General features: G+C 40.5%; 1 protein-coding gene across 1 annotated transcript; it reads right to left on the reverse strand.

Moving 5' to 3' along the window:
• Positions 1-2: 2 nt before the first annotated feature.
• Positions 3-25,890, reverse strand: LOC309653818 (myosin-1-like; the record flags this gene model as incomplete). Its single annotated transcript, XM_082478621.1, is given in 34 exon segments — positions 3-328; positions 1,330-1,425; positions 1,986-2,069; positions 2,213-2,449; positions 2,533-2,658; positions 3,633-3,836; positions 4,800-5,120; positions 6,045-6,169; positions 6,265-6,430; positions 6,515-6,698; positions 7,835-8,031; positions 8,159-8,277; positions 8,612-8,738; positions 9,171-9,560; positions 9,647-9,737; positions 9,822-9,967; positions 10,043-10,219; positions 10,312-10,440; positions 10,442-10,558; positions 12,604-12,837; positions 17,219-17,455; positions 18,358-18,528; positions 19,656-19,805; positions 19,883-20,001; positions 21,095-21,217; positions 21,220-21,232; positions 21,388-21,491; positions 21,583-21,681; positions 22,666-22,729; positions 22,864-22,976; positions 22,979-23,085; positions 23,186-23,399; positions 25,571-25,727; positions 25,813-25,890. Coding segments are annotated over 34 exon segments (5,271 nt in total). The 3' UTR covers positions 3-76.
• Positions 25,891-26,737: the final 847 nt, after the last annotated feature.

A 26,737-nucleotide genomic window follows, 5' to 3' on the forward strand; every position in this document is an offset into this window, starting at 1 on the left:
GGTGAGAACTGTGTTTGAGAGTAAATAATTTTGGAAGTAAATGAGTCTGGTTCAGTTTATCAGTTCACTGTAGTTTTTATTTATTCAACATGAAGAGAAAAACATCACAAAGCAAGTGACCCAAAATAGCACATTTTGTGCATTTCTTCAGCCCCTTGGCAGCATCAGGCAGATGTGTTCTCTCTGCACTGACTTGTGTGTGAATCTCCCGGCTCTTCACCCGCAGCTTGTTGACCTGGGACTCGGCAATGTCAGCCCGTTCCTCGGCCTCCTCCAGCTTGTGCTGGAGCTTGCGGAATTTGGCAAGATTAGCATTGGATTGTTCCTCCTAAGAATAAAGATGTGAGAGTTAGACTTGGTGGTTCTCATTGCACTTGTCACAAACAGGATTATTTCCTCAACTCAGATATTTCCTTCTAACGGTTTGTCATATCTGATTTCAAATCCAGACAGAACTTGTAACTTCAGTTACATTTTTTACTCTAAAGAATGAAAGAAGAAGTAGTTTTGAAATGGAAGAGACGAGCTCATTATGTCAAACCCATGTATACGTGAAGTCTATTTACGATGTATGGACTGAGTGGAAAGGAGGAAGAGACCCATGTGCGCTCGCTCACAGAGGTTAGACAGTAAATGTAAGGTCAAATTCTAACTTCGGGAAAATCCCAGTTGAAATGTTTTTGCCATATATTTTGACTCTGGTATACAGAGACGCTGCGGGTCGGGGGATGGGGATAGGAAGAAAGTATGCCCTTTGTTGGTTGCACTTACTACCATTCGTGCCTCTCCCTTTCGTGTTCCCTTTTCTTACCTCTTACCCACTACATTGTGTCTGGAAGAGTGGGGAACAACCAGGAAAAGTGAAGCTGGAGAATCTTCCAACACATCCTAATTTGCTACAGCGAATGTGCAGGGATAAGTCCCTGCTGATGACAGTGGTAGTGAGGGAAGGAGTCAGCTGGGGTAAAAGATTTCTGTTTGGCTTTTGGGAACAATTGATTTTGTGCATTTCTAGAGGGAGAGGAATATTTATCATGGTGTTAGATTTTCTGCTGGATATTCTTTGCAGCTATCAAGTAAGGTGGGTTATTTGGAATTTTCTTTTTTCCCCCCAACCCCTACAAATTGCTTAATAATAAAAATATCTCGTCCTGTGGTCTTATTCTATAATTAGGATTTGGGGGTAAATTCATATTTATATCCTCTCTCTTAAAATAAGAATGACATATTCTTACTTGGTCTCTTTCTTTCTCATTAACACATTCTCTTAATATACTTTCTACCCCCAACGAAGTTTCCTTCTTCCCTCAAGGGCTTAAAGATACTTACAGCCTCCTCAGCTTGTCTCTTGTATGATTTCACCTTTGCCTGTAATTTATCTACCAGGTCTTGCAGCCTGAGAACATTCTTGCGGTCTTCCTCAGTCTGGAAGTTTGAAAAAAATGGTCTGCATTGAATCCAACAAAATCAACCCACTACAGGTGGTGAAGTAAATCACTTTGATATGATGGCAGGTGGGCCTGGGGTAAATGTGGTCAACTCTGAGGCTTCCTTCATAGTATTAACAGTAGCCACTCTTGTTAAATGTCCACTGTGTGCAGGCACTATATTGGAGAGTTATACATGTCTCTAATCCTTACCTCTCTACTCTGGTGAGTAGATGTTTTTATTCTATTTTACAGGTGATGAATTAAGGTTGAGAGTGTTAGGTAACCTATCCGAGTTTAAAAAGTAAGAGGCCAAACTAGGACTAATACCAGTTTATCTGTCTTTGAAACCTGTATTCTTTCCTCACTTACACGATTTTCTAAAGGCCTTCCTGATTTTCCTAGCTTAGGAAAGGGTCTGTGATAGGTGATTGTGTCATTTGCCCCTTATGTATATCAAGTTAACATGTAGCTATTTGTGAGTACCACATAGTCACCAGGTTTTCAATTTCCCTTTGTGCAGGAAGTCTGGATATTCTAGAAAGCTCTTCCCCTTACCTGGTAGGTGAGTTCCTTTACTCTTCTCTCGTGTTTCCGCAAACCTTTAACAGCCTCAGCATTACGTTTCTGCTCACTTTCAACCTACCTCTCCTTCAAGCTCACGTACCTACAATCAAGAAAGATACTTATATAGTCAGTTTTGGGGGATGTTAATTAACTCAGGACCTACTGACGATATTGGGTGGCTGTCCCCAGCCACAGGATAAGGATGGGAGTCAACATACAAGAAGAGAGAAGGATGGGGGAGTGCCGTTTTCACTTCCCGGATTCAGAGAGATTGAGAGACCCACCCTGGCCTCCAGCTTCTGGATGTGCTTCTTGCTGCCCTTCAGGGCCAGCTGCTCAGCCTCGTCCAGGAGGTGCTGCAGGTCCTTCACCGTCTGCTCCAGGTTCTTCTTCATCCGCTCCAGGTGGGCGCTGGTGTCCTGCTCCTTCTTCAGCTCCTCTGCCATCATGGCCGCCTAATTAGTAAATAAACCAGTATAATAAACCTGGTAATGGCAGGTAACACACAGTGTCGTTAAACAAATGCTCATTTGCTCACGTCAGTGATGGCCTTCTCGGCCTTCTCTTCCGCATTGCGCGATTCTTGAATTACTTCTTCCACTTCACTCTGGAGTTGCGAAACATCATTTTCCAATTTTTTCTTGGTGTTGATCAGGCTGGTGTTCTGTTAAAAGGAGTGGAAATTTACAAGACCTGCAGTTTGCACACTTGGGATTTTACAAATGTCTTACTCGTTGCTTATGCAGGGGACTAATGGCAACATTTCACTGAACTTTAAATATTTGTTCAGTGCAAAATGTTAATCATTTGCAAGGTTGGTTACCCCGCCCCGCCACTGCCCCAATGTCCATCTGATTTATGCATAAGGACATGGAGGTTCAAGAATGTCTATATTAGTTAATTGCTCTTTCAATTATATGTCAACGAGACATCGCTAGTGTTCTGTCCTTAAAAGGTTGGAAATATTAGAAAAGAGTCGATTCTTTTTGTGAGAGCCTGGCACTGAGAGTTTCTCAGTTAGAAGGAATCTATTCTCTGTTAGCTTGAATGGTTTGCTCCCTTGGGGAATACTGAATTACTCTTACGAAACATTTTCTTAAAATTTCAACCCAGTGGTTCTCTAAGGGAAGCAATATCACCTCAGTGGGTATTTGGAAATGTATGGGGGTGGATATTTGTGGTTGTCAGAATAACTAGGGCGTGCTACTGCATTTAACGCCCGGGCTGGTCAGCGATGCTGAGTGTCCTGCAAGGCACAGGGACTGTGAACATAGCAGTGCTGAACGCTGAAGCGCTCCTGATGGGAAACGCTACGCGGAACATTTTCAGATTTTGGAGTCAACAGATATCTTTATTCAAGTTTATTCCACACCATGGTTTTCAAAATAATCTAGTCAAATCTTTTTAAGTAAAAAAAGGAATACCCCTGCCCCGTTTTGGTAGAAAATCTTAAAAAGAACACACAGCAAAAAATCATCTATAATCGCATCACTTCTAGGTAATTGCAATTAATATTTTAAAGCATCTCCCCCATCCTTTTAAATATACACATATTTATAAAAATAGCGTACTTCCATATTATAATTCTGATTCGTCACTTTACAGTACACCAGCATTTGTTTGATGTGAGGGTCCCACCTGGGTGTGCAGGAGCTGGACGCGCTCGCTGGTGCCCAGGAGCTCCTGCTCTGCCATCTTCCTGCTCCACTCCGTCTGCTCCAGGGTGTCCGGCAGCTCCTCGATCTCGGCCTGCAGCAGGTTGGCTCTGCGCTCCACGATCGCCAGCTGCTCCTTCAGGTCCTCTTGGCCCCGGAGAGCATCATCCACGTGGAGCTGGGTATCCTGTTAAGTTAATAAAAAGGCTTAGACACTCTGAAGAGGATGTGAACATCCCAGGAGATGAACTGGAAGAATGGGTTGGTGCCAGGAACGGGAAATGACAGGCCTGTCATTTGAAGGAGCATGAAAATGGGGATGTCACCTGCTTAGGTGAGAGAGGATTATCAGGAGACTGATTCTTGTTGTGTTTTATGCCATCAACTTGTTATTTTTCATGTGTGAGTCACCAGTATCTATAATTTATGGAGCATTTTCCATATGCTGTACCCAGCACTTGACATCTGTCTTCTCGCTTCATCCTCACAAGTAACCCTATGAGGTGGGTAGTTTCATTCTTAATTAGTAGAAGAAACAGAGGTTCTGAGAGGTTATAATAACTTGCCTAAAATCAGGCAGCTAGTAAGTGACAAAACTAAGACTCGACCTCAGGCCTATTGGTGCCAAAGTCTTTTAATTTCTCTCATATCATAGCTTATCTCTGGGCTTCTGTTTGTTCTTTTATAGAACGTTTCTTTAAAAATAATATATTCGGACTTCCCTGGTGGTGCGGTGGTTAAGAATCTGCCTACCAATGCAGGACACATGGGTTCGAGCCCTGGTCCGGGAAGATCCCACATGCCACGGAGCAACTAAGCCCGTGTGCCACAACTACTGAGCCTGCGCTCTAGAGCCCATGCTCCGCGACAAGAGAAGCCACCGCAATGAGAAGCCCACACACTGCAAGGAAGAGTAGACCCTGCTCGACGCAACTAGAGAAAGCCTGCGTGCAGCAACAAAGACCCAATGCAGCCAAAAATAAATAAATATATATTCTATGTGTATTTATTTTTAGCTACCTCCATACTATGAACTGTATAATTTGTTAAAAGAAAAAAAAAAAGGATGGTGTAACAAGAAGGTGTTGTGATGCATGGGAGACGGGTCACTTCCCTGACTTGTCTGGGCTGTTAATGTGGACCCATCTACCTTCAGGATCCCTTGGGTGTTCCTGTAGTTCCTCAAGCTCTCTGCTGCCAAGCGGTTGGCGTGGTTCAGCTGGATTTCCATTTCATTCAGATCTCCTTCCATCTTCTTCTTGACTCTCAGGGCATCATTCCTGCTCCTGATCTCAGCACCCAGTGTGCTCTGCATGGTCTCCACGACTCTAATGTGGTTCCTCTTCAGCTGGTCAATTTCCTCATCTTTTTCAGCAATTTTCTTATCAACTTCAGACTTGACTTGGTTCAACTCCAGCTGGATACGCAGGATCTTTCCCTCTTCATGTTCAAGAGGTGCCTTAACAAAACAGTGATCAATTAATTAATAATCAATTAATAATGGAAAATGAATATTTGGAGGGTATTCCCTTGTGAGCCAAACTCTTACTAATATCAGTTTGTCTAATATTACAAAGTATAATAAAACAGCTCTAGGACCCTACTAGGTAAATCATCCTTTAATTTATTCAGTCATAGACTTTATTGGGCAACTCTGTAATAAGGGTGCTTTGTAAAGTATAAAGTGCTATACAAATATTATTCATATGAGTAGTAACAAAAATTATATGATTAAACTTATGTGTAGTAAACAGGAATTCTCTCCCGTTCTATAAATTAAAACGTTCATGTGATTCCTGTTGTAGAAATTCTCAGTTTTAAAACATATCCATATTTTTGATTACAAAATATGTGTCCATTGTGGAATGTGGGGTAATTTATAAAAACAAAACCTTCCTATTTTGCCTCCACTTAGAGGCACAATTTTAATGTGGTATATTTTTTTCTAGTTTTTTTCCTATTTATATATATTTATACATGATAAAGTTCTATTGTATATGCAAATGTGTGTCTTGCTTTAAAAATTATCCTCTACCATAAATATTTCCCCATATTAACTACATTTAATGGCTGTAGAAAATTGCATCATATGGATGTTCTATAGTTTGCTTTACCTTGTTTTTGGATTGGACATCTTGTGTGTAAGCTTTGCCTACATTTAGGATAATTTTCTTGGGATAGATTCTTAGAAATAGAACTGATAGGTCATATTATTACATTTTTAAGACTTTTGATAACTATTGCCAAATTGCCCTTCATAAAGGTTATATGAGTTCAGATTCTCACCTGCTCTGTAATAATGGATCCATCTCATAGTACCATTGCCCAATGAAAACAGTGGTGTTTCCACCAATGTTTATCTTTGATTTTCCCCCCACAACATCAATATGCATACCTCTGCTTCCTCTAAGGCAGCCTGAATTTCACATTTCTCTTGTTCCACTTGCTTCTTTATTTTCTCCAGTGCATGGATTTGCTTCCCTCCCTCAGCAATCTGCCCAGTGAGGTCCGAAATCTCCTCTGTGGGTGAACAGAAGGGAGAAGTGGTCAGACTGATATAACATGGAAAGGTCTTTCCAGGGCCATATAGGGTAGGGAAGTTCAAGAGCACTCATGCTGCAAGTTCTTATGTTCTCTCTTTAGCATTTCAAGTTGTTCCAGGGATTCCTCGTAGGCATTCTTGACCTTGAACAGCTCAGTACTGAGAGACCGGGACTCCCTCTGGGAGGCCTCAAGTTCAGCCTGGGTTTCCTCATACTTCTGTTTCCATTCTGATAGGACCTGAAAAGCGGTAAACTGTCAGCTAATGGAAGGAGAAAGGGAGACTAAGTAAAACATCGGTGGAGTTTGAGCAGGTTGGGCCACCTTGTCAAAGTTCCTTTGCTTCTTATCGAGAGCCGCGCAGGCAGCATTAGACCGCTCCACATTAAGCATGAGGTCCTCCGCCTCATTCTGGAGCCGCTGCTTGGTCTTCTCAAGGGAAGCGCATTTGGCGTTCACGGCTTCTACGTGTTCCTCGGCTTCCTGCAGACGCTGGGCCAGCTTCTTCCTGAAAAGTTAGCCAGGCAGTTAAGGAGAGAGGTCAGGAACAGGGGCAAGTGCTAAACTCCTCAGCCCCCTTTCATAGTCCTTTTTCTACAATGTCAAGTAGCATGGTTTTCAAAACTGTGGTAGCCAGAACTGCTTTCCAGATGGATTAAACTGTGAAAAAGTCCAAAGTGGTGAACAACTGGACTCAAGTCCTTTTTGTTTTTGAATTGTTAGAGGCCATTGTTGGAGCTGACATTGTATGTATCTTACAGCATATGATTTCAGGATTTTCAGGGCTTCTGATTGAGTATGGTATGGAGAATGATTAGCCAGGGCAGTTCTATTGATTGATTTATATCTCATCTCATTCCAAAAAGGATTTGAGACTAACTAGATATTTTATTGGTCACAGATATACTGGGCATATTCTTTTGCTTTCTCAGACTTTACATTTTATTTTATATACTTTTCTTCCTAGAGAAAAATAGCCAGTTTCTTCTAATAATATATATTTGGTCAGTCTCACCTGAGAGAGGAATGGATAAATAAATCAGGATAATTCATGTAGTCGAAGCAAAGGCAGGGTTTTTCTTTTTATTCCTTCTGAATTGTCTATATTCTTGCTTTACTCCCAATTGTGTGCCAACTATACATGCCTAAGGTACACAAAAACCTTTAGCCGTAATGCTCTAGAAGATCTACCTGAAGGTCTCCTTTGGTCTGTACCCAGACTAAGACTTTACTTTATTCAGACTAACCCTGAACATTATGCACAGTTCAGATGGCCTCCAACATGAGTTTTAAGAGATCTGTCTTTGTACTACAATACTTAAGAAGGTGGTCTCTGGAATCAGAATGTCTGGTTCTAATCCCAGCTGTACTATTTATTAATCATATGCTCTTGTGTTAGTTGGTTAACCTCTCACAGTCTCAATTTCCTCATCTGTAAAACAGGGATACGAATAATAATGCAATGTAATGTTGCTATGAAAACGAAATGAGTTAATAATAGGATAGTATTTGACACAGTATGCACTTAGGGTAGCTTCTGCTTTTGTTATGTTATCATCATCATCACAGCTGTTTCTGGGAGTTGCTGAGTTGGGCAGCTGGGAAACCATGTCATGTCCCTCCTCTAGAGTTCACAGTACACACTTGGCCTCCTCCAGCTCCTCTGTGTGCTGGATGGCATCCGTCTCGTATTTGGTTCTCCACTGGGCCACCTCGCTGTTGGCCTTGGACAGCACCCTCTGCAGCTCGGCCTTGGCTTCCTGCTCCTCCTCATACTGTCCCCGCAGCAGGTCACAGTCGTGGCGGGAGGACTGCAGGGCGTGGGCCAGGGCGTTCTTGGCCTGTGGAAGTATGAGTTCAGTGACTTAAATTCATTTCTTCAGTGATATTTAATTTATACACTTAAAGGAGAACCTAACTGAATATGTTTAGATTTGATCAGTCGAGAATACTTTTGGTAAAACTTACTTTAGTTTCTTCCTCTAGCTGACATTTCAGCTCCTCAATCTGCTGCGTAGATGCTTGTTTGGTTCTTGAAAGCTGAGAGACCAAAGCATCTTTCTCATCCAATTGTCGGGAATATTCACCTAAGAATTACCGAAGTAAAGGAATTTGTTCATGGCATAAACAAACAAGGCTAAAGTTTGTATATATAATTATATGTATATGACAAATATATACTTTATCTAATTATAAATATTGTTACAGAATTGGCTAGATTAAAAAGCAGCATTGCTATTGTAGTGTAACAAATAAACTAGTCTGCTGATTCTTTCTTGCTTTTTTTTATTTCTTCTAACCCGCTCAGCAAATTCCTATAGTTGATTACTCCCCTCTAATATGGGAGTATTGCTGTTAATTCAGAACCCCCGGGATTGCTTTTGTCTAGTACATAATTGCGGGACTGAGGGAAACCTCTACCTGCTTCCGTCTGCAGGCGTGCTCTCTGAGCCGTCAGGTCATTGATCAGCCGCTGCTGCTCTTCCTCCTTTGTCTTAAGTTCACTCACTTGATCTTCTAGAGTGCGGCACATCTTTTCAAGGTTTCCCTACAGCACATGTACCCGTGAAAGATGAGACATTGAATACAGTGAAAAAAAAAAAAAAGTTACCACTGGATTCTTAAAATATTTTTAGAGTGAATAAATTTATGTCAAGTGTGAGTAGAAACTTCTGGCACCAACTCTATGGAACATGCTAGGATTCAAGTATGACGGGTGCATAATCTCCCTAAAGTGCTCATTGTTGGAACTCATTCATTTATCCCAGTGATACTTGACACTGATACTTAAAGTAGATTTGGAAATAATCTTAACAAATTATATCCAGTATTTTAAAAAAATGAAATAAAATGGAATAGATTAGAATACAAAATTTTAGATCAGTGCTATAAACTGCCTACAAACAGTGTTTAATGCCAGAGAACAATGAGGGTTCTTACAGGTTATTAACTATGCTCATTTAAAGACAGTATTGGGTACCTTGGCTTTGGAAATGGTCTCTGAATTACTGCTAAGGTCGTCAGTCTCCATCTTCAGCTCACTCTTCTCCTTCTCCAGCTTCTGCTTGACCCTCTGCAGGTTGTCAATCTGCTCCCCCAGCTCGGCCACACTGTCCGCGTGCTTCTTCCTCAGCGCGGCCGCCGTGGCCTCGTGCTGCAGGGCGGCCTCCTCCAGGTCCCTGCGCATTTTCTGGAGCTCGGCCTCCCGCTTCTTCTTCATCTCAGTCTGGGCCGAAGTGGCCCCTCCGGCCTCTTCCAGCCGCTCGCTGATCTCCTCCAGCTCCCGGGAGAGGTCCGAGCGCTGCTTCTCTGCTTTGGCGCGGGAGGCCCGCTCCGCCTCGATCTCCTCCTCCAGCTCCTCGATGCGGGCCTGGCAGTGACACAGCACATTAACATGAACTCATTTCAATTTCAGTTTTTTTGGGTGCAGAAATAAATGGAGGTGAGATGACTCACCTGCAACTCTTTGATTTTCTTCTGTAGTTGAATTTCTACTGCCTGCTCATCTTCAATTTTGCTTAGCAGATTGCTGATTTCAAATTCTTTCCTTTAGACAGAAGAACAAGGTGTATTAGTACCCATACGAATTGAAAGATGATGTTGCATAGAATCTTTTTTCTGGAGTTCCTACTTTTTAAGTTTCTCATCAAGTTGCTGTTTGTCATTTTCTATATCTACTATGGATTCTTGGGCCAATTTTAGGTCACCCTCCACTTTCCTCTTGGCTCTTTCTAGATCCGTTCGAAGTTCCTTTTCTTGTTCTAGAGACCCTTCAAGCTAATGAGAAAATAAACTTTGTTAAAAATTGAAAGTATATTAAAAAAAACTTTCAAATGGGTATTAAAAACACACATCATCCACTTGCTGCTCTAGCTTGGCTTTAGCTTTGTTCAGGGTGTTCACTTTGTCCTCTTCTGCCTGCAGGTCATCCAGGGTCCGCTGATGGGCCTCCTGGAGGGCCTTCTTCTCCTTGGTCAGCTTAGCTATGACTTCGTCCAGGCCTGCCATCTCTTCTGTGAGGTTTTTCACCTAGAAAGGTTAAGGAAGAGATTATCTCTGCTCTAAAGCAGCTTAGTTAGATGGCAGAGTCTCTATATGCTGTATACAAATATATTTCATACCTTGTTCTCTGTGGCATGTTTCTCCTTCTCAACCTTGGCCAGTGTCAGCTCAAGGTCATCTATGTCTTTCTTCAGTTCTGAACATTCGTCCTCCAATTTCCTCTTCTTGGCCATCAGCTCAGCATTGATCTATCTCTTCCTCATCCTCAGCTCTCTCAGTCACTTCCTTGATCTTTGCCACCAGCTGGATTTTGTTTTTAATCAGTTGCTCACACCTCTCCTCTGCATCAGCCAAGGCATCAGCTTCCTGTGGAGAGATTTGCTGAGCTGTTTAGAGAATTGTTACTTATTTTGAACTTGTTCTTTGCACAAAGTTGTAGTGTTTACTGAATGCTAATGAATTTTTCAGTATGAATATAAATTAATTGAACATCATTCCATTGTCTGGAGAAATGTAGCTAATTAGATATGGCACTATAGATTTAGAAGCAAATTAGGCTGAAAAATGACTGGATTGAAGCAATTGACTATTTTAAAAAGTATTGTGTAGAAGAGTGGAAGGACCAAAGGAAGCCTGGGTTCTTGTCCCAAATTTGCCTCCATATGTATGACCTTGTGCAAATTGATTTACTCCTCTTACCCTCAATTATCTCATGTAATTAAGAGGATTGGAATAAATGATTGCTAAGAGCATTTCAACTATAATATTCAAAGAATTTTGACTTAGTCAAATTGGTTAGTTTTGGTTTTGATCATTCCCTACTTGCCTCAAACAACTAGTTGCTACATTGAATTTTAAAAAGGAAAACTACGTAAGATTATGCCTATAAATACATTTCCATGAAGCATTTTTCATGTACTCAAAACCTCCCTGATAGACCATAACAGTGCTGTATAATTGTCCAAGGTTTCCATTTCCATTTTAAGAATTACCTATTAGTCTCAAAATGAATATTAGACTATATAAGAACTTGTAATTTTGAGAAACTACATAACTCAATGAGGTTTTTATAAATGATTAAAGGACTCATAAAAATCAGTTCAGCCACGACCTTATTACTCTGGGCTGGGGAATTTCTTTAACTTCTCAGTGTTTGTTTATATCTTAAGTTTTTAAAATGCTTAAACTTTTGATAATGAGGCCTTCCAGGGTTCCTTTGCTTTTATTTTTTTATTTTTATTTTTTTAATTTTTATTTATTTTTATGGCTGTGTTGGGTCTTCGTTTCTGTGCGAGGGCTTTCTCTAGTTGCGGCAAGCGGGGGCCACTCTTCATCGCGGTGCACGGGCCTCTCACTATCGCGGCCTCTCTTGTTGCGGAGCACAGGCTCCAGACGCGCAGGCTCAGTAATTGTGGCTCACGGGCCCAGTTGCTCCGCGGCATGTGGGATCTTCCCAGACCCCGGGCTCGAACCCGTGTCCCCTGCATTGGCAGGCGGATTCTCAACCACTGCGCCACCAGGGAAGCCCCGCTTTTATTTTTTTTTTTTTTATTTTTTTTTTTATTTTTTTCGCTTTTATTTTTAATAGTCATACACTCAGTATATATTTACTCACTGACTAATGATAATACCTATGAAAAGAGGTTAAGATGAAGAGGCTGTGATTGGGAAAATGTAACCTTCATATAAGTGAACTTGTCAGAAGGAAAAGTTGAAAGTAGTTTAAACATTTTAAGAAAACTATCCTTTTTTTTTTACAGATTTCTTCATGACATTGTTGGGCTTGTTGGACCAAGAAAATGGGAGGTTGTATTTGGCCAGAGTGCTGATGCCAAGCCTACCCCCACTCTGATTACAACTTCTTCTTTAACCAATAAACAGAGGCCTTGAGAACTCAGGATCAGTATCAAAGGAAGAATCACAGCGGTCACTAGCTCTGTCTTCCACCGTGGTAGTTCAGTTTAAGTAACTGCAAATGAATTTATTGAGCTAAATCCTGGGGGTTGAGGAAAAGAGATACAGAGAGAAATAAGAATAACTGTCTTTTATGAGTTTAAGTACAATCTCATACACTTGTATTCAGGAAACAGGGCTCTTAAGACTGGGATGAAGCAGGCAAGGCAGATGAGTAAAATGACTGAGATTTGGGGGCTTGCCTTTAAACTGCTTCCTTCATGCCTATTAAATTTGTGATACTGTTAAATAAATTCTTCAATCTCCCATTTTCCATTTGCAATTTGGAAGTAGTTGGTGCCTTACTTCTTCACAGGAATATTGAAAGTTAAGTGAAATACTGAAAAAAGCAACTAGAAATTTTCTTTTTCAAGAAAAGGCCATTTGTAAATCCAGAGTGCATGTGAATTCCAGAAAAGCTTCCATGACATGGTGCATTCAGCACACAGAGTACTCACAGATTGAACCTGGAGCTGCAGCTCATTTTTCTCTTTCAAGAGAGTCACCATTTTTTCCTCCAGTTCCTTTCTTTTTGCCTCTGACTTGGCAAGTTCATCTTTGGTTTTCTGGAACTCTTCCTTCATGGTGGCCATCTCCTTCTCTGTCTTCGCACTCTTCAGCAGGGGCTTGATCTTGAAGAAGAGTTTCATCCAGGGCCAGTGCTTGACGTTCATGAAGGCATGTACATTATACTGGATGCAGAAAAGGACTTCTCTGAAATGACCGAAAAGTATCAGTGTAGATTGATCCATTAGAGACAATGTTATTGTTAGTATTATTTTTTTTACATACAAACTCCCCTTTTAATGACCCCCCCCCACATGTAAATGATGTGTCAAATTCTGTATATTTTATATGCAGGACACACATACACACACGCCCTCACACTCAGAGCGGTCCTCAGTATGACCACTTTGCTAATGTGCACAGCTCATACTGAACGATTGTGTGTTCTCAAGTCCCTGTCACATTAGCAAAGAAGCTGACTTTAGAGGAAGAATACTTTGTATATATGAGCAACACGTACCATTTTAAGAACATTTGAGAAATCACAATATTAGTGACTTGGGAGTGGGTGTGGCAGGTGTAAGTTAATTGTGCTGCTTGGCCTTCGGCACACTGACGTGACCTGTGAAAGGGCATGGCTTGCTTTCCTAATTGCCCACCTAAATTGAGCTTATGGTTTATCCTGTTTTCCTTGAAACCTCTCCTCTTATTTTAATTGCTGCCGAATTATCTACTCCATAAACAACTTTTGTTAGTTTCTTCACATAATAGACTGGCTTTTCTCAAGTCCTTTCAAATGCCTACTTCTTACCTGCTCAGTTAGATTGTTAATGTCTGAAGAGCATTTAGCTACAAAATTTGTTTTATTTAAATAACATTTTAAAATAGTAATAAAAGATATTCCTGCACACTGTAGCAATAGACTGGCAAGGTTTACCTGCCTTATAACAATGTGTGTGCCTCTTCAAGCTTGTTAAAATGGAGATTCTATTTCTGTAGGTCCAATTTATAAGAACCATATCTCTGAGAAGGCCGATATCATGACATAAACCATAATGTTGACACATGGAAAAGACTTGGGAACACTTATACCACAGAAGTAAATAAGTACAGATGAGCAAAATGAATGCAAAACGTGTGTGTAAGGACAGGGAATGCAGTAGTGCTGGGTGGATGGGTTGGATGAGGTTAATTAGAGGAAGCGGAAATGGAAGTCTTGAATTGGTAAAGAGATAAATTAGGCTGAGAGGGGAGGGCTTGTACAAACAGGAGAGAAGGAGATAAGCAAATTGTTTAGCCTGGCTGGAAAAGGCTGTGCGGTGGGAGATGATAGATGAGGTAGGGAATAGAGAGTGGCCTTGACAGACACACAGGCAACTTGGATTTGATGTGGGAGACCGTGGGGAACTGCAAACAGATACGGCATGATGAAAATAGTGCTTACTGCAAATGATTCCTGCTGCTGTATGTGAGATGAGTGAAAGGGAGAAACTGAGGGAGGAGAGAAGTTTTGAAGGGAATCCCAGTGTGAGGGGTTAAGCAGAGGCTGATGTGTTGTAAGAGTGAGTTCCAAACTGGGTGAGAAGTGCATGTTAAACACAAAATGAAAGAGTTACTGAGTAAGGAAGACCGATGTAAAGTCTCTAAGAGACCTTACAGTCCTTATCCTCTGCATGGTTACCTCCTTTGCAACATCTTCTGATATTCTACCCTCATTAGGAATCCCCTACAGATGGCTTGAGTTCTTGTTATAATCTGGACCAACTTTTCATCTCTCATTTCTTCCAGAAGACCCAGCAGGCCAGCTTTGAAGAAAACCTGGAGAGAGGGAAAGTTCCAAATCATCCCCAGACTACAGGAGGTACAGCCATGGCAGAGGACTTGGATCAGGTGTAAGTAATAGCCATACCTCTGTATGTCCAAATTTGTACTGGGTGTGATCAATATCAATAGAGGCAAGAAGTTTCTCAGAAGCCTTCTTGCTGTCAATGAACTGTCCATCTGGAATAGCACTTGCATTTAAAGCTCTGTATCTGTTCAGTCGAAGAAAAGAAGAATGATTAGGAAGGTGTGATCATATATGAAAACCGAACGACACCAAAAAAAGTCAGTAAAAAGAGAAAAAGCAAAAGTAGAAAATCCAGCTGTCCTTTTAGGTTCAGGTAGTGAAACAATATGACTTTTCCACAAGCTAATGCATGCTTCCGTCCTATTTTTAAGAAATGCCACCTTCTCTAGCCTGTATTCTGTTCTTGCACCACAAGACTATATTATTTGACTTAATTTCGTAGTATTGATGAAGCAGGATACATAAAAACAATGAACAGAGGACAACAGTGAAAATGATTAATTAGTCACAGCATTCAGTGAAATATGACAGAGGGAGACTGGCCTTTGTTTAAAATCCCCATATAAGATTCGGCTTGGGAACCCCTTCCTGCAGATGCGGATGGCCTCCAGCACACCGTTGCACCTCAGCTGGTGCAGGACAAGATCATGCTCCATGGCGCCTAAAAATAAATCAGAGTACTTACTACTGGGCACTGAATTTTCAAACTTGTGCCTGTTTGATTATTTCATGCTCTTAGATCTTACCAGGAGTTTGGTTTCGTTGGGAATGATACACCGTACGAAGTGAGGGTGTGTGCTCCTCAGATTGGTCATCAGTTTATTTAAATATTCCTAGAAAACCAGGTAGAAGGGACTTGATGAGAAAGTTCTATTTCAGATTGCCTTTTTTGGTAATTATATGGAACGAACCTAGGCAATTTCTTAACTATATTAGGTAAAAGTCTATGAGGCTTCAGCTGCTCTGTGTTTTAAAGGTCTCAAGAGTTCTAGCCTGCCAAATAACTGAAAGGCTAAAGTGCTGGGAAGAAATGCAGCTCTCCCTGGTATTCATTTATGACACCTAGGATCTATCCTGTAAACAAACTGCAAATTCAGTAGCCTTGACACACAGCAAGTATTCTTGACCGGGAATCAGAAGACAAAAGACTACAGTCTCGCTTTGTCACTAATGAGCTCCTTGACTCTATAAAATCCCTTTTCTCTTTCTGGGCCTCATCTGAAAATAGTTGAGATTACCTCTAAGGCCTCTTTCATCTCTCTCTGCGCTAATATTTTTCACAGTAGTAGTTTACAGTGGTAACCTAGGTTAGCCACTGTCCAATGTTTGCCATTCCTTCCTTGAGTGTATTATTCCCTGGGACCTGTAACCTCTTGTTTTTTGGTTTTTGTTTTTGGAAGAGTCTAAAATCATAAGACTACATGACCTTGTGTGAGTGGATCTTGGGTACCTGAGAATGATCACAGTCTGAAGCATATGGGGGGAGTTATTCCAAAAATAGAGTAACTGATTATGACAGACAGTGGTGTTTTACTCCACCACAGAAAACTAGCAAGTAGCTATTTCTCAGTATTTCTTAGGTATATTCGTTGAGAAGGCAGAGGTGCTTTATTTTTCATATCTCAGTTAACTATTAGGAAATAAAGTGAGTAATGTGAGTTTCTAATCTTGCAATTATGTACAAGGATAAGTTGATGAAACAAGGGCATATTTGGTGAAATAATGCAAATTGGTAGTGAGAAAAAAAGAACAGGGCTGTTTTCTTGTTTAGGTCATACATAGTATCTGCATTTTAGTTTTAAAAAGAACGAGACTTAGCCATAGAAATCCTGACAAAGCAACCATTAGACCAGATGCTCCATATGTTCCCCTTTAGAAGAGCCAGTTTTTAAGCCATCTAAGAGAATCACATTATTTGTAGTAATGTTATTATTACTGTTATTCTTAAGAGAGATTTTTCTATCTTAATCATCAATCTAAATCACTAGGTTTGGCTTTAGATAATTTTCAGCTATTACAAAAAATTAAATCCACCTCAGAGGACAAAGATGTGATTTGGTGGAAGGATGTCCTAAAGGGTGTGTCTCAGGCTCAATTCTCAAAGGGGAACTCAGGAACATTGTCAAAGGGCAACATTAGTGGAATAAAGATACGGCTTTCCACAGGGAGACCTTTGAAGTCCAGCTGTGCTTCCCTAAAAATCGGCCTTATTATATAGCGAGAAAGCTTCGAAGGGCATTTTGGAATTCCTGAATACATTAGATGAGCATAATAAGGAATAAGAGGTAAAACATTCAGCCCTACAAGAGGAGTATTGCTTTGGCTGTACCCTGACAAGAAGGAATATTTGAAGTAATTCCTGTTAACATTCCATTCCCTCTTAATTTATTCTAAATCCTTTATTCTTATCCTAATTATGATAAGTCATAGAAACTGAACAGATTTTTCGAATTAAATTTGTACTTCACCCTGAAAAGGGCTAACACAGTCTGGAAAGAAGAGCCCTTCTTCTTAGCACCTTTCTTTGCGCCGCTGTCTAAGATAAAAAGAAAACCCATCAACGAAAGTAGAGTCCCAGAGGCTGGAATGGTATGTGAACGTTCTGTGGGGAGAGGTTAATTTAGATCAGGGGCACAGAAAGTACCAGCTTCAGCACTAGCATATGTGGAAAAGAGGCTGGCCAGAGTCTTCACTGCAGACGTCTGGTACAGCCCAACCACACTGCCGTTCAGGGGGTCCTTGTTCTTGTCCAGCCAGCCGGCGATGTTGTAATCCACGGTGCCCGCGTAGTGAACCAGCGAGAAGTGTGCCTCGGCCCTGCCCTTGACCACTTTGGGCTTCTGGAAGTTGGCACACTTGCCCAGGTGCTGGTCATACAGCTTGTTCTTGAAGGAGGTGTCTGTGGCCTTGGGGAACATGCACTCCTCTTCCAGGATGGAGAAGATACCCAGTGGCTGAATTCACAAAAGTAGACATTGGTGTCAACCTATCTGGTCTCAAAAGATATAGACATAGTGGCTGTCGTTTGATTGAATTATGAGCACTCCTAATTAAATATATTTATAAAGTAAACCAGGGTCATAGCTCAAAGAGGTCCTTTTGTTATCACTAGAATGACTTTTCCACCATTCTTTCTCACATTCAATCCATAGCATTATTTTCAATTTAAAGAATAGCTGGATATAAACTCCAAATGTCAGCACTGCATAAGTGGGGGCGACTTATTAAAATGTTCTGTGATTATGTGATTACCACATTTTCCCCTGTTTGGTGAATTAATCTATTGTCAGAGTTTCATTTTTCTATGAAAAGGACTTACTGACTTAGAATGATGTTTACTTTATATGCAATAACTTAACGGTATAAATAATGCAAACCTTATTTAAGACATTTTGTGCATTTAATCCCTTAAAGATAGATTATGAAGAAGCATAGCAATTTGACTCTTGACTTCCAAACAGGTTACCTTTGATATAAGCCCTAGCTGTGTGACCTGTGCATTAATTTTGATTTAGAAAATAGTTATTTCTATTGTTGACATCTTGGATCATAGTGGAGATAGATTTAGAACAAATGAGGTAGTTCTTCTAGTGAAGCAGACCATCTCAATAGAGATGCTGCTTTAAACTTGGATCTGAGTCAGTGTTAGAACAGAACTTGTTACGACAAAATGAAGCTAAACACTCTCTGATTCTTCTTACGTAAAAGTTGAAAAGAGAAAGTCATTTCTAAAGTAATTTTCTAACTTGTTCTGATATCAGTCTATTTAAGATTACAGTAATACATTCTGGAGTTGCTTAAGGCACTTGGGAAAGTTATCCTTTCAGTTCGGGTTTCCTTTAGAAGTCAAACAGACCTTCTCGATGAGCTCAATGCAGGCGGCCAGGTCCATCCCGAAGTCGATGAACTCCCACTCGATGCCCTCCTTCTTGTACTCCTCCTGCTCCAGCACGAACATGTGGTGGTTGAAACACTGTTGCAGTTTCTCGTTGGTGAAGTTGATGCACAGCTGCTCCAGGGTGTTGAACTGCACAAAACCAAATTTCCAACATTAAGTGGATTTTTATAGCAGTAGAATTCATTACTGAAAAATCTTTTATTGAAAATATGTGGAATACAATAACGAAATAAAGTTTAAACTGATTGTTGTCTCTTCAGAAATCCCAGGGAAAAAATAATCATTTTTGACATGAACCCTTTTCATGATTTCTGAGCATTATTTAAAGGCACAGCTGTCAATCACACAGCAAGAGTTCTGGTAGAATCTACCTCTTTCCACCTCTGAAGATTGCATGGGCAAAAATGTGCATTAAAAGTATAACCATGATCCTATGAGTTATGGTTCAGATTTAAGGGTGAAAGTAATTCATTACAAAGCCTCACTTCTTTTACCCCCCCCCCCCCCCATTCAAGATAAAGGTCACATTTTCACTTTTGGCGTCACCTTATTAAGGAAAGCTTTTCTTAAGACCTTTAGTTGATGTGCAGAGTGAAATTAATAGGCTAATTGCTCTTCTATTCATATCAAACATTTGGTAAATCCTCATTGTCAGGTCTGTGAAAGTGGGGACCTGATGTAGTATAGAAATTGAAGATCTGATGGAGTCTTTATAATAATTGACACCCTCATTTTATAGATGATAAAGCTGATGCCCCAGAGGGGAAATGGTGTGTGTCAGATGAATCTGGAAGAGGGAAGACTATGAACTGTCACTACGCTTCTACCTCTAGGCCGTTTCTCCTCCATGGGAGGTACCTTGTGTATGGACCAAACGTTACATAGCCAGGTTCCTGTCGTGGCTTTGCCTTATATGGCTGGAGGATCTTTAGCAAGTGTTTTGATTTTCTTGCATCTGTTTCTCCACATGTAATTAGAAGTAATATTAGTTACTCCTTCATGGGTTGTTGTGAAGATTAAATGAGGTAAGATTTTGAAGTGCCTAGTAGAGAAGCCAGAAATACAGGCTTCGTGATAAATGTTAGCTACTATTATTACTTCTGTTATTATCCAGTTACCTCCTAGCTGTTTCGTTCTAGATGCCATGCTGGAGAGAGCAATGTAGACACTACAAGTGTAAATGAATAATAATACTCAGTATATCAAAACCCAAATTGCCTTTCTCCCACTTTTTATTAATATGAAGATAAACTCACATCAAAGATCTCAAAGCCAGCAATGTCCAAGACCCCGATGAAAAACTGCCTGGGCTGCTTGGTGTCCAGCTGCTGGTTGATGCGGGTGACCATCCACAGGAACATCTTCTCATAGATGGCTTTGGCCAGAGCGCCCACTGCATTGTACACCTTCATAGACAGAGTAATGTTTGTTGGCACTATGAAAGGCCTGGGATGTGTGTGATTCATTGAGGTTGTGCGCTTACCTGCTGCACAGTCTGGCCTTTGGTGACGTATTCATTGCCGACCTTGACCCTGGGATAGCAAAGGGCTTTGAGTAGATCAGCAGAGTTCAGACCCTGGAGATAGGCAGCTTTGTCAGCAACTGCAGAGACACAATTCAAGGAATGTTGTTTAACAGCAGATACTTCTTCAAGGTAGTCTTTCCATTTTCCTCCATCCATTTTCGTTATTATATAAATAAAAAGCTTTAAATAATTCTATAGAAGATCAGGTGAGGCTCACTGTATATTAGAGCATGTACTTGCTAATAAATGGTCAGTCAGTTACACTGGCCTTTGGTGATTTGTTGCAAGCAACTCCTGAGAAATTTAACAACAATAAAAATATGTCCAGTGTTTATGGAAATAATTTATGTAACACAAAAGCCAGAGTCCCTGCTCTTAAGACACAGTAGGTGGGGGTGGAAGGTAAGATAAATACACCTTATCTCAATTTAGCTCCTCTCAATTTAACCTCAACGAATTAGTTTCTTTATCTGAAAATGTGAGGATTAAATTTTAGTGCATGATTCCTACAGAGTCCCCTTCAAAAATTTTGTCAGTGACTATGATGTAAATGAGGGAGAGAGAATGTCGAGCCAGGGTGGTCAGGAAAGGCTTAAAGGAGCAGATAACTTTAGCTTCCGTGGTAGATCCTGTAAGTTCCATGTTCTTTCCATACATAGAGTATATGATATTTCTTTCTCAGTTTCTTTTTTATCTTACTTGTTACCTAGATTGTCTGAGGGTTAAATGTAGACAACACACACACACATGTGCACAGATGTCCTCCAACCCCAGCTCTGTGTTTGGGCGAGACCCTGTATCCCTCCACTAGGTTTACCCAGCTGGTGCTGAAATAGACCAATATGCCAAGTTATCCTATATACCTTCTCGCCATTGCTAAGTCAAAGCAAGCTCATGGTTCTGTCTCATTCCCTCTCTAATGATCTGGCCCCAGGTTGTGCTTTTTAGATGTATCCTTGCAAGTGGCTATTAGGGTTCATTTGGGCTGCATAGAAAGATGGAGATATGGAGATGTGAGGAGGGAAAGGGGGTGAGGAAAGCATGCAGTGTGTGTAAATGTGTACCTGCCCCTCAGAAGTCCAGCTACAAAGGAAATGTGAGTTTAGAATAACCTTTTTTTTTTCTTGCTGTATTCTCTAATTTAAACCCAGATGGAGGTTCATTTGGTACCTTCGGTGCCATCTGGCTCCGCTTGCTCCTCACGCTGCTTTTGCTTGAATTTCATGTTTCCATAATGCATCACAGCCCCTGTGAGCTTGTAGATGGACACTTTCTCCTCAGGAGTAAAGCCAGGATGTCAATGGCACTCTGCCAGGAGAAATGACAGGACAAAGTTAGGGCAGAAGAGACTTAACATATTTTGGAGAATTTACTCTATATTCTAAGGTAACCACACTTATAGTGTGGTTGCTATTGTCATTTCCATACATAATGGATTTTTAAAAAGTGAGTGTGTGTCTTACATCAGTGGCCATTAGCTCTTCTTGGTCATCAATGCTAGTGACTGTGATCTCCCCTTGACTGACGAAGGCATAGTCATATGGGTTGGTGGTGATCAGGAGCATTTCTGGATACATAGAATTCAGGGTGTATGTTTTACATTAGAAGTTGTTAACAAAAATATTAACTTTTGTCTGTGAACTTAAATTCATCCTTACCAATCAGATCTGCCTTCTTATTGGAAGTGATCTGATAAAAAATATGGTAGCTTCTTTCTGCCTTTAACTGGAAAGTAACTCTAGACTTTTCTAGAAGATCTGGAAAGAGAGGGAAATAGACATTGAATTAGAAAAAAATATCAATGCTGCTGAGATATTAAATGAACTGCAGTGTCTTTGGCTAAAATTGGGGACATGACGTTCGGCTCCATTGAGATTTCAACGTGATGATGGATCCTGTTGGTACTACATGTAAGAATTCCAAATACGTATGGCAATTACCCAAGGTTCTCACCATCTAAGAGCAGAGAGTGAAGTATGCATGCTCTAGTAAAAATCAACTTTGCATATGGATGACCTGCGACCTCTGTATTATAGTTGATCCTTAATATCCCCTCCTTCCTCAGATCACCTTAGATTCTTTGGTGAGGGACTTACCTTGGAAACACCTACCAAAGCTCAGATTGGGCTTCCTTCGTGGTGCAGTGGTTGAGAATCCGCCTGCCAATGCAGGGGACACGGGTTTGAGCCCTGGTCTGGGAAGATCCCACATGCCGTGGAGCAACTGGGCCCGTGAGCCACAACTACTGAGCCTGCGCGTCTGGAGCCTGTGCTCCGCAACAAGAGAGGCCGCGATAGTGAGAGGCCTGCGCACCACGATGAAGAGTGGCCCCCGCTCGCCGCAACTAGAGAAAGCCCTTGCACAGAAACGAAGGCCCAACACAGCCAAAAATAAATAAATAAATAAATAAATTTATTAAAAAAAAAAAAAGTTCAGATCAAGAGCAAATCACAGAAATGTATTGTAAGCCTATAGGTAACTCATAGGAGTCCATAGATAGTCCTACTGTTTTTCCTGGAGAAAATGTCATAGTTGCTTCTGAGGCAGGAATTGCAGAATGTGTTATAGAGCCATCAGTCTGAGACTGAGGTAAATAGAGCACGCAGCGATTATGGATAAGTTTGGCATTAGCTCACGGGCAACACCGCCAGCAGGCTCAGTGCTCAACAAGTGTTGCAAAATATCCCTGCAAATGACATCACTTGTTTCTCTGTTTGATTTTCAATGGTCCTGTTACTCACATGTTTCAATATCAGCAGAAGCCAGTTTCCCTGTGGTACCGAAGTGGATCCTGATGAATTTACCCTTGCAAGTGAAAAAGATGATGTTATATACAAAACTGTTAGCACACGAGTAACAAGAGGTTGAGTTAATAACTCAGACATGCCTTTTCGGGCATTTAAGACCTGAGAACACCCTTCTGTGACCCAGAGACTCACAAAGCGAGAGGAGTTGTCATTCCTCACAGTCTTGGCGTTGCCAAAAGCCTCCAGCAGGGGGTTGGCACTGATGATTTGATCTTCCAGAGTCCCCTGCAAAGGCAAGAACAGTCCTCACATCTGGGGCTTCCTGCACGCCCTGCCAGTCTTGATTCTGCAATTGTTGCAAAGTACTGGGTCACACATTTCGTGTTCACAGTCTTTCCTGCCCCAGATTCTCCACTGTCAAAGAGAAACCAGAGAAGAGATCAGAACTACAGCTCACATTGTCGACATCCAAGACAATCATCACAAACCAGAGAAGAAGAAAAAAATCACATACGTGATCAGGATGGACTGGTTCTCACGTTCTGTAAAAAAGAAATCAAGACCATCAGTTTTTAAAGATAGTACACATTCAGTACAAAGATTATTGACTCTGTAAAGATTAATCAGTTTATCCTTTTTAACATTTTGAAGATGTTGCCTGTGATCTTGGTTTTGTGTGTAGCTCCCAGATAGTACTTGCCTCTTGGAGTAAAACTTATGAAAATGAGAGGCAAAGAATCATCTGTTTCTTCTTAAAATATTATTAATTTTAAAACCTATGGGAATTTTCAAACGTATACAGAGGTAGAGGCAATAATGTATAAAGAGCTCCTATGTACACATCATACAGTTTCAACAGTTATTATTTGGCCAACTTTGTATAACCTGTACACCCATCCTAAACTCACTTGGTTATTTTAAAGAAAATTCCAGGCATCATATAATTTCATCTGTAACTACTTCAGTAAGAATCCTACAATTCTGAAGTTTCATTTAACAGATGAAGAAACAAACCCAGAGAGAAATAAGTGACTTTTCCAATAGTTACATAGCTTATCAAGATGTTTAGGTCTATTTGACTTCCAGTTTATATATTTTTCTGCTACCTGGCCTCCTCCTGGTTTTTCATATGAATTTGACAGCTGGTAATACCAAAAAAAGAAGGGATCTGGAACTGTAAATGTTGGCGTTCATTTACTTTTATTTTCCTTTTTATTTTATACACGTTTCTAAGTAATAAAAATAAAAATTGTCACTAGTTATATGACTGATATGTTGGATATATACCAATTTTCTGATTTGTTAAATCTTTAATTCTATACTGATACAGATTTTAGAGCATTCTCAAATCTAAAAAAATCTATTCAGAGAAATAGATGCTAATTTGGGTGCTTATTTAGATGTGGATATAGACTTTAGAGAACTTCAAAGCTCTATTCAGGGAAGTAGAGACAGATTTTGGAACATATTCAGATTGATTTCTTTTTCCAATAGAAGAAAATACAAGAAAGATCATATCACATCTAGTGGGAGCATAGATAAGAAAACAATGTTCTAGTCTCTAACCTCGTCAAATGCCACAGTTTGGGGTGGTTTTTATACAAAAATCATGTTTGGAGATAAGTAATCTTGAATTTGGAGCAGCCCCAAAACTTGGGGGAGTGGGGACCTCTGTAGGGGTGGTGGTGTACAGAGCAGTGTAAATGCAACTGCTAAGTGTTAAAACCTCTGGAATGAGCCCACATTTGGATAATTTCTGGAAGGTAGCTAGCTTCTGCTGACAACTAAACAACAGTTTCCTGGCATGATATCCTTGTAGAACTGCTGGCCAATTTGTAATGGAAGATTCCTATTTTATCCCTTTCTCTTCCCTCTTCTCCTTTAAAAGACAATTTAAAAACAGTGCAAAAAAACAAACAATCAAATAAAAAAAACAAAAAGGAACAAAATCTTCTCCAGTTTCTAATATCTCATGGAAGAACAGGAAACTCAGGAATTTAGAATATTTCCAAAGGCAACACATTTGGTGTGTGCCGATAAAAGGTTTTCATGCTGTATTTGGGCCTACAGTTCGCATCAGAGCCATTTGTTTATGCTTTGATAAGACAGGAATAACAGACTTTGATATAATTTTTAAAAAATATTTTCGGGACTTCCCTGGTGGTCCAGTAGTTAAGACTTTGTCTTCCAACGCAGGGGTTGCAGATTTGATCCCTGGTCAGGGAGCTAAGATCCCATGTGCCTCGCAGCCAAAAAACCAAAACATAAAACAGAAGCAATATTGTGACAAATTCAATAAAGACTTAAAAAAAAATGGTCCACGTCAAAAAAAAAAAATCTTAAAGTATTTTCAAAGAAAGAGGGATTTCTATTTTCTTCTATTCTTGTAGGAAAATCCTTCAAAATCTTTGAGAGGAAAGTCATAGCTCTTTCTTTACTCCTGTTCTACCCCAAAGGCTAGTGATATTAGCTGTGTCTTTTAAAGATAAAGAATTCACAAAGCTTTCCTGCTATGGCTGGTAACTATTTTCCTTGATTGCTGTGGATGTGGATATTTTTTAAAAATCTACTTGAACTTTTTTTCTGTCCAAATCAGAAAGTAAAAAATGTGAGAAAGCAACAACAAATATGTTTACAGAGGTCTACTAATTATTTCAACTAGGCTTCTGGCTACCAGCTGGGTTAGCTTGGGTAGGTGAATGAATTCAGTGAGCTTCACTTTACTCATCTATAGAATGGCTGCAGGGAAGAATATGTGATATTACAGCTCTGAAAGCTTCTTGAAAGCAGTGAAGCCCCATGTGGCTGCAATGTATTATTGTAATCAAAGCCCAAAGTCTGTTTGTTCGTTAAAGATTCTATTTCCACATTTCTGTAAATAGATGCATCACTCACTCACCAGTCATCATGAACTGATAGGCGTTGTCAGAGACGGAGAAGATGCGGGGCGGGGCCTCCTGGCGCTTTTTGCCTCGGTAGGCGGCCCCCACCTCGGGGTTGTACACCGGCAGCCACTTGTAGGGGTTGACGGTGACACAGAAGAGGCCCGAGCAGGTCTGAGAAAATCAGAATATTCAACGTGTGAGATTTGTTTTTACTTGGAGAGATAGGTGGAATAAAGAGAGGTTGAAGGGCGCTCACACAGATCATCCAGGCTGCGTAACGTTCTTTGAGGTTGTACAGCACTGCTGGCTCGTGCAGGTGGGTCATCACGACCATGTCCTCAACCTTGTCATATTTGGGAGGGTTCATGGGGAAGACTTGGTCTTCTCTGACAGAGTCTGGCAAGTAAAGTAAGAGACAAGTTTGTATTAATGGTTGGAGGTAGGATTTATGTTTATCTGCTTTAATTATAAGACTACAGTTGTGGACACTTTCCATTATATTATTCGGTGTCTTTTAAATAAAGGCATGAAAATACATTCATCTTAGCGTTTGATGGTAAGAAAATCTGTTTCCTCTGATGAGCTAGAATACGTACTACTCTTTAAAAAGTACTTTTTTCCTCCCACATTTCCTTGTCCCAGGTTTATTTATCAGTTTATTTCATTTTACTTAAATGGGTTTAATTTTTCATTTTCCTGGCCATTTATTACAAGAAACTTCAATTTGGGGGACAGTAATGGGGATATTAATACATTGTTTATCTAAGTAGATAGTAATTGTTTTGATAGGAGAAGCTAGTTTTTGTTTCTCCCAAGTTTGGGGATTTAGACTGGGAAGTGAGAAATTGAAGGGAAATGCTGGAGGCCAAGCCTAGTGGCTTTAAAGTCCTGTGGGTAGTTGGGAAAGGGAGAAATGAGGTCACTGCTGAGAATTTCTTCTACCTTCCAAATCTGATGTCTGTTAATGGACCAGAAGGGTGTCTGTATTGGCAGTAGGCTTAGAGATTCTGAGCAACGAAGGCTTCAACTTGAAGCGAGGAGGTGGAGGAATAAAGCGGGGAGTATTTTCTCCTTATGTTTTTACTTACTGCTCCACGTTCTGTCTTTACAGTTACTTTCCCTCCTTCTTTGCTTTGTATGATGCTCTTCACATAGGATTCCTTGGGCTCCGCCACAAAGAC

Source organism: Balaenoptera physalus (genome assembly GCF_965194825.1).
Source record: "Balaenoptera physalus genome assembly, contig: HAP1_SCAFFOLD_1240, whole genome shotgun sequence".
Taxonomy (NCBI): domain Eukaryota; kingdom Metazoa; phylum Chordata; class Mammalia; order Artiodactyla; family Balaenopteridae; genus Balaenoptera; species Balaenoptera physalus.